General features: G+C 32.3%; 1 protein-coding gene across 1 annotated transcript in view; it reads right to left on the bottom strand.

Moving 5' to 3' along the window:
* Positions 1-12,990, bottom strand: part of LOC132121172 (A disintegrin and metalloproteinase with thrombospondin motifs 14-like) — a 50,616-nt gene that overhangs the window by 6,404 nt on the left and 31,222 nt on the right. Inside the window, exons 8-17 of the mRNA XM_059530356.1 lie at positions 11,526-11,669; positions 10,424-10,556; positions 9,111-9,224; positions 6,907-7,055; positions 6,656-6,828; positions 4,843-4,976; positions 4,003-4,126; positions 2,824-2,904; positions 1,563-1,726; positions 1,317-1,482 (exon numbers count right to left, since the gene is read on the bottom strand). Coding sequence (XP_059386339.1) covers positions 1,317-1,482; positions 1,563-1,726; positions 2,824-2,904; positions 4,003-4,126; positions 4,843-4,976; positions 6,656-6,828; positions 6,907-7,055; positions 9,111-9,224; positions 10,424-10,556; positions 11,526-11,669 — 1,382 coding nt within the window. The remainder of the gene's footprint in view (positions 1-1,316; positions 1,483-1,562; positions 1,727-2,823; positions 2,905-4,002; positions 4,127-4,842; positions 4,977-6,655; positions 6,829-6,906; positions 7,056-9,110; positions 9,225-10,423; positions 10,557-11,525; positions 11,670-12,990) is intronic.

The raw sequence follows: 12,990 nt of genomic DNA, 5'->3' as shown, positions 1-12,990 counted from the left end.
GCATTTATTTGATCAAAAACACAGTAAAAATTATGGAAGAATTATGGATTTTTTTCATGAAGTTCAGACATCTCACAAATCAGTTTTTTTTCTTTTCTTTTTTTGCCGCAAATTGCGAGATTACATTCAGATTTTTCTTGGAATTGCAAGTTTACACCTCAAAAATCTGACTTTTTTTTGCATTTATGCTTTCTTTCTTGCAATTCTGACTCTTTCTTGCGATTGCAATTTTGCAATCCACAATTCAGACATTTTTCTCGATTCTCAATTGCGAGTTTAAATCTTGAAGAAGTTCTGACATTTTTCATGCAATTGCGATTTTAAATCTTGAAGAAGTTCTGACATTTTTCATGCAATTGTGAGTTTAAATCTTGAAGAAGTTCTGACATTTTTCATGCAATTGCGAGTTTAAATCTTGAAGAAGTTCTGACATTTTTCATGCAATTGCGATTTTAAATCTTGAAGAAGTTCTGACATTTTTCATGCAATTGTGAGTTTAAATCTTGAAGAAGTTCTGACATTTTTCATGCAATTGCGAGTTTAAATCTTGAAGAAGTTCTGACATTTTTCATGCAATTGCGAGTTTAAATCTTAAAGAGGTTCTGACATTTTTCATGCAATTGCGAGTTTAAATCTTGAAGAAGTTCTGACATTTTTCATGCAATTGCGATTTTAAATCTTGAAAAAGTTCTGAAATTTTTTCATGCAATTGTAAGTTTACATCTTAAAGTTCAGAATTGTTTCTCATGATTGCAGGTTTACATTTCGCAGTTCAAACTTTCTTCGTCATAATTGTGAGATAACATCTGGATTTTCCTTGCAATTGCAATTTAACATCTCGCAATTCAGGCAGTTTTCTCGCAATTTTGCGAGTTTAAATCTTGAAAAAGTTCTGAAATTTTTTCATGCAATTGTAAGTTTACACATCAAAGTTCAGAATTTTTTCCCGTGATATCAAGTTTACATTTCGCTCACTTTTCTGCAACATCTCAGAGTTTATATTTCGCAATTAGTTTATAAGTCTGATATGCCAAAAATAATTAAAATAAGTCTGAATTGTGAACAAAAGGTAACCGTGACATTTCATCTCACATCTTGCAATTCTGTTTCTTTTTCCAGCATGGAATTAAAAGATCCAGCTTTTTTTCTCACAAGTGAAAATCAGCTTTGCATCACAGGATTAAGTTAGAAAAATAGAAAACAGTTATTCTAAACAGCAATATTTCACTGTACTGGAGCCTTAGTGAAAGTAAGAAGCTTCTTTCCAAATCTTTGACCTGCCGTGTAATAATTGTGTTGTGTGTTCAGTGGCACACCTCCACCGCAGGGTTTGGAGCACTGTGACCAGCTCTTCAGCGCCCATTCGTACGTGTCCAGTTCGGCCAGCAGCACGTTGTTGTTAGTGATGACCGGAAGAAGATCTTCATGAATGATGTATTTGTAACTCAGACTGATCTTGGTGTCCTCGGCCTGCGGGACGATCTGTCCAAAACGACAAACTCAAACTCAGCACCCACTGTATAAACCCAACCTGACGGCAGCAGCGTTTACGCCGCTCTTACCAGCACCACGATGCCTTCGTGGAGCGGCCCGACCGTCTTCAGCGACTCTCTGCCGTTCGCCAGTGAATACTCCCACTCCAGGCCGTTCTCAATGAAAGCTTTGGACGTGATTTCTTCTCCCTTGGCGTTCAAGATGAAACTTCCCGTGACCTGATTTTTAACGGCTGAGGATGGAAAGGAAAAAGCAACGGAAACATCTTTAGAGGAATATTATGGGTTCAATACACCTTGAGAGCATCTGTGGCCTTTTTATTATTGTTACTGTAACTCAGTTTGTAAAGAAAAGAGATGCTGAAGATGATCAGTATTGTGCAGTATATACTAGTTTCTAACAGGAGTCATACATGTTTCAAACTATAGTGTATGCTACAATATAACATATTTATCTTCTATTTAATTTTAATTGTCTTATATTGTCAAATTTCATAATGCTATTACAGTTTGAATTAATATATTGAATATGTTTTTTTTATTTCGGTTTTCAATGTTGTCGGTTTTTCATTTTTTTTTTTTTTTTTTTATAATTCTAATTTAATTTATTTTTATTCCTGTTTTAGTAATTTTACAATATTGTGCAGTAGATACTTTTTTTTTTTTAAGTTTAAGTAACGTCTAATGCCCCCCCACCCCATTCTTATTATTTAAAAAAAATATTTAAATTTAGTTTTAATTAATCAGTTATAGTTATTTAGTACTTGAATTTAAACTTATTTTATTTCAGTAAATTGTCAAGACAACATTTCTAATCTTTATTCATCTAATATTTATATTTTATCATTTCAGTTTTATTTGAATTTCATATATCTATTCAAAAATCACTTCAGTGAATTAATGAAATATATGAATGAAAATGCTTTTAATAATTCTGCTATATACCACACTATAGAGTCTATGTACTATAAAGTGCACAAATATTAAGAGTAGTAGTAAGCTACTCTGAACACAGCCAACATCAACCATTGTGCATATGGTTTTATTGACATAAAATAAAAGTCTCTGTACTTTGCATTAAAACACTTCATATTTTCTCTGACTTTAAATCAGGCTCTCAGCAAGGGCTGAACATGAGTTTAGGGATTCAAAGTAAAAGAAAAGAAACACAAAACAATCAGAAAAAAAACAGCTTAAGCTGGGGATGTTGGGGAGTCTAAGACGGCACACAAAGCATGATGGGAAGGCAGTAATTGGTCTCAGTAGGATGCATGGCTGCCCTGGGTTTGTGCCGCTGGAGAAATGCAGTGTTTCACAGGTACAAACTCACCAATTATGTGAGGCGACGTTTCATTCTCCTCGATCACAATGTGCCGAGCACCAGCAGGAATATCAAACATCTTCAGCAAACCTAACGAACAGAGCGAGAGCTCGAGTGATCACGCTCGTCAAGAAACAGCCCAATATTTCACTCAGATTTCATACAGACACCACTAGTTGTATTTTGCACAAAGCAAATGAGTCCAAGTTTAGCACCAATGAAGTTATTTCCATAATAATAAAACACATAACCGTAACAAAAAAATCTCATTATTCTGATTTTAATGTGTGAGAGAGAGAGAGATTCGTCTGGTTATGAAAAAACGAAACACAGAGATGCTTTAGAGATTCCGAGGTACAGAGCTCATCTTCATTTTTGTCCCGAGGCGTTTTAGATGAAAAAACAATCGAATAGACGAACCTCGCAATGAAAAGTCCTGCTAATATTTCATAACAGAATCATAAATTATATTTGGCATAAAGCAAATCAGGTCTTTTTTAGGACTAATTAATTCATTTTCATTAAAATAAAACATTTTACCACATACAAAAAAAAAAAAAGATTTTATTCAGAAGATTTTTTCAGTTTTCGTAATTTTAGCACTTAATTTTTAATTTATTTTACTTCACAATGAAAATAATTTTTTATAGTTTTATAAATATATTTTTTTAAGTTTGTTACTAAAACAACATTTTTATTTTTATTTACTTTTAATCTAATATTTATTTTTTTTATATATTTTGCATATATATATGTATATAGTTTAAATGTAGTTATTTATTCATTTATAATGCACACAGTATTCATAAAATGTATTACTGAATGAAATGAAAATGTTTTAAAAAATGTTATTTAAAACAACACTGCTTTATACCATACTATAAAGTCTATATATTACAAATTAAGAGTTATATGCTATTCTGAACAGAGCAAACATCAACCTCTCTGTAACTCGTCTTATGTAGTAAAATAAAACTCAATGTACTCCACATTAAAACACTTCACATCATCTCTGATAAATCAGGCTCTCGGCAGGAGCTGGACATGAGCTCAGGGATTCAAAACAAAAAGAAACAAAGTAAGCGAAGCGAAGGCGTTTAAGTTTTCTGGGACAGAGAGAAAGATTGAAATGAACGCTTCTGTAGTAAATAATGAAACGTGGTGTTTGCTCTCCGTCTGAGCTTGTACCTGTCTTCTTCGGGGTTTTGGTGAGCGTGAGTTTGACGGTTCGGCAGTGTGAGTTGTCGCCCTCACAGACGCCGCATTTATCCTCCTGTTTGTATGATCCCACCTCCTTATCACAGCCGACGTGCTGAGAGATAGATTCATTCATTCATATTTTATAGAAACAGAAAGCAAGATGAATCAATGATGGGTCTCCTAGCTCAGTTTGAGTTGGAATCATTGCAACTACATTTATTTGCACAACAAACCTGTTTAAAAAAAGTGTTTAAATATGCATTAAATTGATAAAAAGTGACATCAAAGACATTTATAATGTTAGAAAAGATTTCTATTTCATCTGTGAATCCTGAAAAATAAAATGCATCACGGTTTCCTCAAAAATATCAACTGTTTTTAACATTAATAATAATCAGAAATGTTTCTTAAGCAGCAAATCATCATATTTTCATGATTGCTGCAGATCATGTGACACTGAAGACTGGAGGAATGATGCTGAAAATACAGCTTTACGTTACAGGAATAAATTATATTTTAACAGATATTCACATAGAAAACAGCTGTTTTAAATTATAATAATATTTCACAATTTTACTGTCTTTCTGATTAAGTATATGCAGCTTTGGTGAGCAAAAAAAAAACAAAAAACATTAAAATAACTTACCAACCCCAAACTTTCCATCTTCTTATTTGATATATTTCAGATGATTATTTAAAAAGTTCTATATTGTAGTTTTAAGTTATATTAGTTATATTTCGTGTCTTAATCAGATAATGCAAATGCACCAGCTTCTGTGAATGAATCAGACATCAGTATTGTGTTCATGCACATGAAATGATTCTCACCAGACACTCTCCTCGAGCGCAGACGCTGAACGAATCCGTGTAACTGCAGCGTGTCCCATCATGCATCACCTGGTTCATGAACACGACTTCAGCTGTCTCTTTAGAGCGGCAGCTCAACTCACACTTATGAGCCTCTGAAATACACAAACAGCCACGAGACGTCAACATCTCTCCTCTGAAGATCACAAATCAGTCCTGTGTAAATGCATTACTAATATTAAAGGACTCGTCTCTTTGTATAAAGGTTAATGGGATTTTGCAAACATCACAGTGACTTTAAGTGTACAGATAAGCTGCAGACATGAACTGACAGGCACAGGAGTAATTTCCTAAGGTCTGTTTCTAATTAAAGTACCGCTGTGAATAAAAGCGGCTGCGAAATGACCACCTACATGCTGTCAAGAGAGTTTACAGCTCATGAAATGCAGATGAGAGATGAACAAAAGAGAAATGTGTTTCAAGGTGAGCCGTGACTCACATCAAATCGTACACTAAACATGTTAAATAGATTTCCTTCACCACGAGAGACAGCCAAAATGAATGCCTTTGATGTATATGTGCATTTAAAGAGTGTTTTTCTCTTTATGTCTCTCTGCTCCTCAGCCTGTACTTATTTTCTCTATCGGTTTCTGGGAGGAACATTTTGTTCCAGTGTCTTGTGTCTGTGGTGGTCTTCAGCCGTTTTAGGGTCACAGTGAGTCCTACGCTCCTTCAGAGAGACTGAAGTTTGGGGTCGGTAAGTTTTAATGTTTTTGAAAGAGTCTCTTCTGCTCACCAAGGCTGCATTCATTTGATCAGAAATACATTAAAAATTGTGAAATATTATTACAATTTAAAACAGCAGTTTTCTGTGTGAATATCTGTTAAAGTGTAATTTATTTCTGTGATGCTCCGCTGTATTTTCATCATCATTTCTCCAGTCTTCAGTGTCACATGATCTTCAGAAATCATGAAAATATTGATGATAAATTCTGATTATTATCAATGATGAAAACAGTTAATATTTTTGTGGAAACTGTGATGCATTTTATTTTTCAGGATTCACAGACAAATATAAACTTAGAAAGAACAGCATTTATATGAAATCTTTTGTAACATTATAAATGTCTTTAATGACACTTTTGATCATTTTAATGTGTCCTTGATGAATGAAATTATAATTCCAAAAACATCTGTATTCAACATCAGCTATAACAGCTAATACAACAGCTAAAATAACAGCTAATACAACTAAACAATAATAATAATACAAAATAAAATCAGCTGTTTGTGTGTGTGTGTATATATAAAACGTACATGAAAATTAATTGGTTCATAAGCACGCAACATACTTGTGTTTTAAGATTACAAAAATATAGTAAAATGCTCCAGAAAACTGTGGTTTGTTAATTGATGAAAAGTTGATAATTATTTCAATTATGAAAATGTAAAATTAAAATAAATAATTGCAACTGAAATAAAAGCCTAAACAAAGCTGTATTTAAATATATTACAAATCATTATTTTTATTGTAAAAATAAATATTACAATATTTTAATATGTAATGTATTATTATTTTATATTACATTATTTTAATATTTTATTTGCTATATCATGTAACCATTCATATATTAATATTTGCATCCTTTAATAAATTTTCTGGAACCAAGGATTTCCAAACATTTTTGTTCGGCCAAATATCTTCAAATCATTCAGATAAGTTAATATTTCGATATTTTAACAACACATTTACATGTTCACCCGTTGGTTAATATAAATGCTTTATATCTGAATATATATAAGTGAAATATGGATTAAGCAGCGTTTGTCTCACCATCAGGGTGTTCATATGGCAGCCACGTGTGTTTGATGTTATTGTGGTATTTGTTGCTGCGCTGGACGCACTGCTGCGCTCTGAAGTCCTCGTATGGACCGGGACAGTCCTCTGTGTTACACACCTGATAATCGAACGTTGTACCGGGACAATCACGACCTCCGTACGCAGGCCTGCAGAGACAGAGAGGACATGAATAACAGAGCGGGTTCATTGAGTCATGAGCTGGTGTAAGCAGGTTTGTAACGCACACAGGGTTGTTGCACTGGCGGCTGCGGGACCGAACGCCTCCTCCACAGGTACGAGAACACGAGCCGAACTTTCCCCAGGAACTCCAGCCTCCGTCGTGACCGTAGGGCTGATTGGATGACCTCCAGATGCAGTGGCCCTTAAAACACCACTGCGTCACAAACACACAACCATTAATACATTATTACACTGCGTCATATGACCATGTTAGTTGCCACGTAAGAGTTAAAAATATCAATGGCTATTGTTCAATCAAGAGGCTATTGTTCAATTATGAGATTAAAATATCAATGGCTATTCTTCTATCAAGAGATTAAAATATCGATGGATATTGTTCAATTAAGAGGCTATTGTTCAATTATGAGATTAAAATATCAATGCTATTATTCAATTATGTAGGTTAAATATCAATGGATATTGTTCAATTATGAGATTAAAATATAAATGGATATGGTTCGATTAAGAGGCTATCGTTCAATTATGAGGTTAAAATATCAATGCTATTACTCAGTTATGTAGGTAAAATATAAATGGATATTGTTCAATTATGAGGTTTAAATATCAATGGCTATTGTTCAATTATGAAATGAAAATATCAATGGCTATTGTTCAATTATGAGGTTAAAATATCAATGCTATTATTCAGTTATGTAGGTAAAATATTAATGGATATTGTTCAATTATGAGATTAAAATATCAATGGCTATTGTTTATTTATGAGGTTAAAATTTCAATGCTATTATTCAATTATGTAGGTAAAATATCAATGGATATTGTTCAATTATGAGATTAAAATATCAATGGATATTGTACATTTGTGAGGTTAAAATATCAATGGCTGTTGTTCAATTATGAGGTTAAAATATCAATGCTATTATTCAATTATGTAGATAAAATATAAATGGATACTGTTATATTATAAGATTAAAATATCAATGGCCATTGTTCAATTAAGACCCATTATTAAATTATCAGATTAAAATATCAATGGATATTGTTCAATTATAAGGTTAAAATATCAATGATATTGTTTAGTTATGAGATTAAAATACCATTGGCTATTATTCAATTATGTAGGTAAAATATCAATGGATATTGTTCAATTATGATATTAAAATATCAATGGATTTTGTTCAATTATGAGGTTAAAATATCAATGGAGTTTGTTCAATTATGAGATTAAAATATCAATGGTATTTTTCAATTTTGTAGGTAAAATATCAATGGATATTGTTCAGTTATGAGATTAAAATACCATTGCTATTATTCAATTATGTAGGTAAAATATCAATGGATATTGTTAAATTATGAGATAAAAATATCAATGGATATTGTTTAATTATGAGGTTAAAATATCAATGGATATTGTTCAATTATAAGGTTAAAATATTAATGGATATTGTTCAATTAAGAGGCTATTGTTCAATTATGATATCAAAATATCAATGGATATTGTTCAATTATGAGATTAAAATATCAATGCATATTATTCAATTATGAGATTAAAATATCAATGCTATTATTCAATTATTTAGGTAAAATATCAATGGATATTGTTCAATTATAAGGTTAAAATATTAATGGATATTGTTAAATTATGAGATTAAAATATCAATGCAATTATTCAATTATTTAGGTAAAATATCAATGGATATTGTTCAATTATAAGGTTAAAATATTAATGGATATTGTTCAATTATGAGATTAAAATATCAATGCATATTGTTCAATTATGAGATTAAAATATCAATGCATATTGTTCAATTAAGAGGCTATTGTTTAATTATGAGATTAAAATATCAATGCTATTATTCAATTTTGTAGGTAAAATATCAATGGATATTGTTCAAGTAAGAGATTAAATATTTATCAATTAAGAGATTAAATATTAGCTTTTATTTTGTTCAAAGTAATTTGAAAATGAATGTATGATCAGTAGTCTCAGATGCTAATGCTTGCAAACACGCCAGAGTTATAAACCAATTAAGGGATTTAGATAATGGTCAGTTTTGTTCCAAGAGCAAATAGCTGGTTGCAAAGTGTCTGATGTGAGACATTTTTCAAATGCTGATTTCTCCAAAGTGAGGTCAGTTTGTTCTTGAGCCAACTGAATATACAAGCTTATTATAAAGGTTTTATGAGAAATATGATAAACCAATTTCATTTAATTGTTTGGTCACATTGACAAGAATCACCACAGTCTCACCTTTCCTGGCGCACACTCTGTCCCGTCAACCGGTGGGCCCTTCTTGGTCTTACAGAAGTACTGATTGTCAGGATGACTGCACCACAGCTGCTTACATGGGTCATATGTACGGAACTAGAGGACGAGAAAAAATATTTCCCCCGAAATGCAATAAGTTGCACAATACACAAGCTAATGTTGCCCATCTTATCGTAAGCTACACAGTGTTGTGCATGAACGCGTTCACTGAACGCGTTCATATTTTCGCCGAACGCTGAACTGAACGAATCACTTTTCATTTCATAATAAGGGGACATTCTAATCTGCATTAAGCCACATTAAGCGTTCTTATAATGGTTTTCTATGGGAGGAAAATGCTTAACCGTTCATTTTATGGGCTCATCTGATTTTTTGTACATAGCATAGCCTATTTGTTAGGATTTTAGTATCATAATGATTAGGCTAATAAATGCACGCACAATTATCCGTGAACTTGATTTGAACAAATGCCTTTAAACTTGTGTGTGCAAAATTCAGAATTAAATTAATGTGCAGAAATTTGTACAAATAGAGAGTAGGCTATGTAGGCATACTATACTGTTGTAGCCATTAAAAAAAGCGCGTCCCATATTTGTTAAAATATTATAATGTTATTTTTTTTCCATTTATGTTGATTTATGAAAAGTGAACAGCACGACCGAGTAAGATAGGATGCGCAATATGAGACATGGAGCAGGTCAGACATGATTTTGACCGTTGAAGTTGTTATAGAAAGCCTTTCTTTAAAGTGAATTTCGTTTTGTATAAATTGTATCTTAATTTTAATCAACTTTTCATCAACCAATTGCCTGTATTTAATGAATAGGCCGACGAAACAAGGCCCGCGCGCTCACTTGCATTGCACTTGAACTAGAGCACATCCTAACTTAAAGAAACTCAGTGTATGCCTCACACAGACATGACAAATACATCAAATACACAAAGCTTGAAATGTATAAATAATTGTCTCTTGTTTATTGGTACAATAATTTTGATTAGTTTTGGAGTGGCAGTGGTTTGCAGATGGTAAAGAGGTTCTATTGAGTAAGATAGTGGCCTATCTTAAAAAGAATTTAACAAATGAACGTGAACTAGTTCGTTTTTAGATATGTGAACTTTAAAAAAAAAGAAAAGAACTATGAACATGAACTAGTTCATTATCATCTGAGTGAACTGAACTTTGAGCTAGTTCTTTTTAAGTATGAACTGGCACAACACTGAAGCTACATGACCTTGAGTCTATATTCACAAAATCAGAACTAAATATAGAGATAAAAAAATGCTTGAGGACTTACGGCGGTGCACATCTTATACCCCACACCGAAATCAAAGCGGCACTGCTCATCCATGGAGTAATTTATCCCAGGAAGCTCTGTGAGTTTGGGCCATTTCAGTTCAAATGGATCATCCAGAAGACAGTCGTATGAGCTGAAAAAATACATCGGTTTGGGGAAGGTTTATATTTCACTTCATTCAGAACATACAAATTTTGTCCTGATTCGCACTCTTCCTGCATGTCATATATATAATTTATTTTTTTTTGCGGCCCAAAACACAAATAAAGGTATATGGCATTAAAACAACACCAGGTTAAGTAAAAAATTACAGAATTTTTATTTTTGGGTGAATTGTCCCTTTAAGAGATTTAAATATCAATGGATTGTTTTCAATTCCGAAATCAAAAAATATCAATGGATAATGTTCAATAAAAAAATATATATTATATTATTCAATTAAGAGATTAAAATATCAATGGCTATTGTTCAATTAAGATATTAAAATATCTATACTATTATTCAATTAATATATTAAAAATTCAATTAAGATATTAACATATCAACGCTATTATTAAATTAAAAAAAGTAAAATCAATGCTGTTATTCAATTAAGAGATTAAAATATCAACGCTATTATTGAATTTAAAAAAAATCAATGCTATTTTTTAGTTAAGAGATTAAAACATCAATGTTTTAATGATGATTAAAACATCATTTGTGATATTAAAATTTCAATGCTATTGTTCAATTAATATATAAAATATCAATGGCTATTATTCAATTAAAAATTTAATTGTCAATGCTATTATTCAATTAAGAGATTAAAATATCAATGGACATTAAATTAAGATATTAAAATATTAATTGAATTTATATTGATATATAAATAAAATATAAATTTGACTATTGTTCAATTAAGAGATTAAATATTAGTGGTTATATAAGAGATGGCTTTCTTCTGAACAACATGAGGGTTTGTAAATGTCCAGAGCGTCAGATTTAAAGGCATGAATGTCAGTTCTTTCTCTCTGGAGAGATTAGGTTACTCATTTTAAGCTCCCCAATCATCTTCTGTGAAGGATACAGAGGATCAGAGCAGAAGTAAGGAACAGTTTCTTACTGGATGTATCGGTTGAGCTCCTGTTTGCTGCATCGGGACCAATGGTAGCGGTGAAACGCAGCCTGGACCAGTGGAGCCATGATGCTGCCCATACTGGTCTCATCCGAGCAGCGGTTCCCTTGGCCATCATGCTCCATTCCCAGCCTGAAACATGAAACACAATCAGCAAACCACTGGTCAGTTTCATCAAACAGAGTGTCCTGTACTGCTGGGAAGATTCATTTTAGTGAATCGGTTCATTCGGACAACATAATGACTCACTGATTCGTTCCTGCATGGAACTTTCTGTGTAGCTTATTTGTAGTTAAATATTTGCATAAGTTATGTATCACTATGTTTTCCACTGATTTTATTAGTTGTATTTAGCATTAATGTTTGATCAAAAAATTTCATTACGCAAGCATTGAAATGTTTGAGTACGATTTTTAAAAACATTTCTCTTATGCTCACCAAGGCTGCATTTATTAGATTAAAAATACAGTAGAAAGAGTGTAATATTATTACAACTTCAAATAACTGTTTTCTATGTAAATATACAGTATATTGTAATTTATTCCTGTGCTTTAGCTTCATTCCTCCAGTCTTCAGTGTCACATGATCTTCAGAAATCATTCTAATATGCTGATTATAAAATGCTTTGATGAATAGAAAGTTCAAAACAATTTTAAATAGAAATGTTTTGTAAGACTATAAACACTTTGACTGTCACTTTTGATCAATTGAATGCATGCTAAATATTTAATAAGTAAAAATAAATGTATTATATAAGTTCAGTTCATTCAGTATTCTGATTCATTCGGAAATACGTCAGATTATGGAGGTAAAGTGGTTGGTAAATGTGTTAATGTTGACTTTGAACTGTATATGCTGCTTGCAGCCTGATAAAGGAAGTCTCTTATATCCGACTATAAGCAGATCTTTTCTGCATGTAGAGTCACGAGTGAGACAAAACTGGATTCTGCTGACATCATGAATTCATTTTGAAACAAGAGCTTCCAGCTCATGTGACTGTTGTCAGTGTTCAGAGACACAACACATATTAAATCTGCAGTCATTGCTGATGAATCACATAATGAGGAAACAGACCACAGTGAAGAACAGCAGATGATTCATGTCTGTTCTTCAAACCGGCTGAGCTGAAAGGAGTTACCTAAGACCTGGAATGAACTGGAAAATATAAAACATCTTGCAAAACGGCAAAAGGAGGCAGTCTTTATCACAGCAGAGCTCTGTCCTACAGGGGGTGCTATTGAGCAGCTCATATGAGCATTACATGTTTATACAATGTTCACGTCCTCCAAGGTTGTTCCTACTTATGAGTTGTAATTATAATGCAATGGGCTCGCTGAACAATTTCATATTTCATTCTGCATATAAAAGAAGCTTTATGTATTTTATCACACTGAATGATTGCTCATAAACCGGCTGAATGAGCAACTTTTACCTGGCAGCACCTTATCATCAT

This window comes from Carassius carassius, chromosome 39, assembly GCF_963082965.1.
Source record: "Carassius carassius chromosome 39, fCarCar2.1, whole genome shotgun sequence".
NCBI classification, from domain to species: domain Eukaryota; kingdom Metazoa; phylum Chordata; class Actinopteri; order Cypriniformes; family Cyprinidae; genus Carassius; species Carassius carassius.
This window is presented reverse-complemented; position numbering and strand designations above follow the sequence as displayed.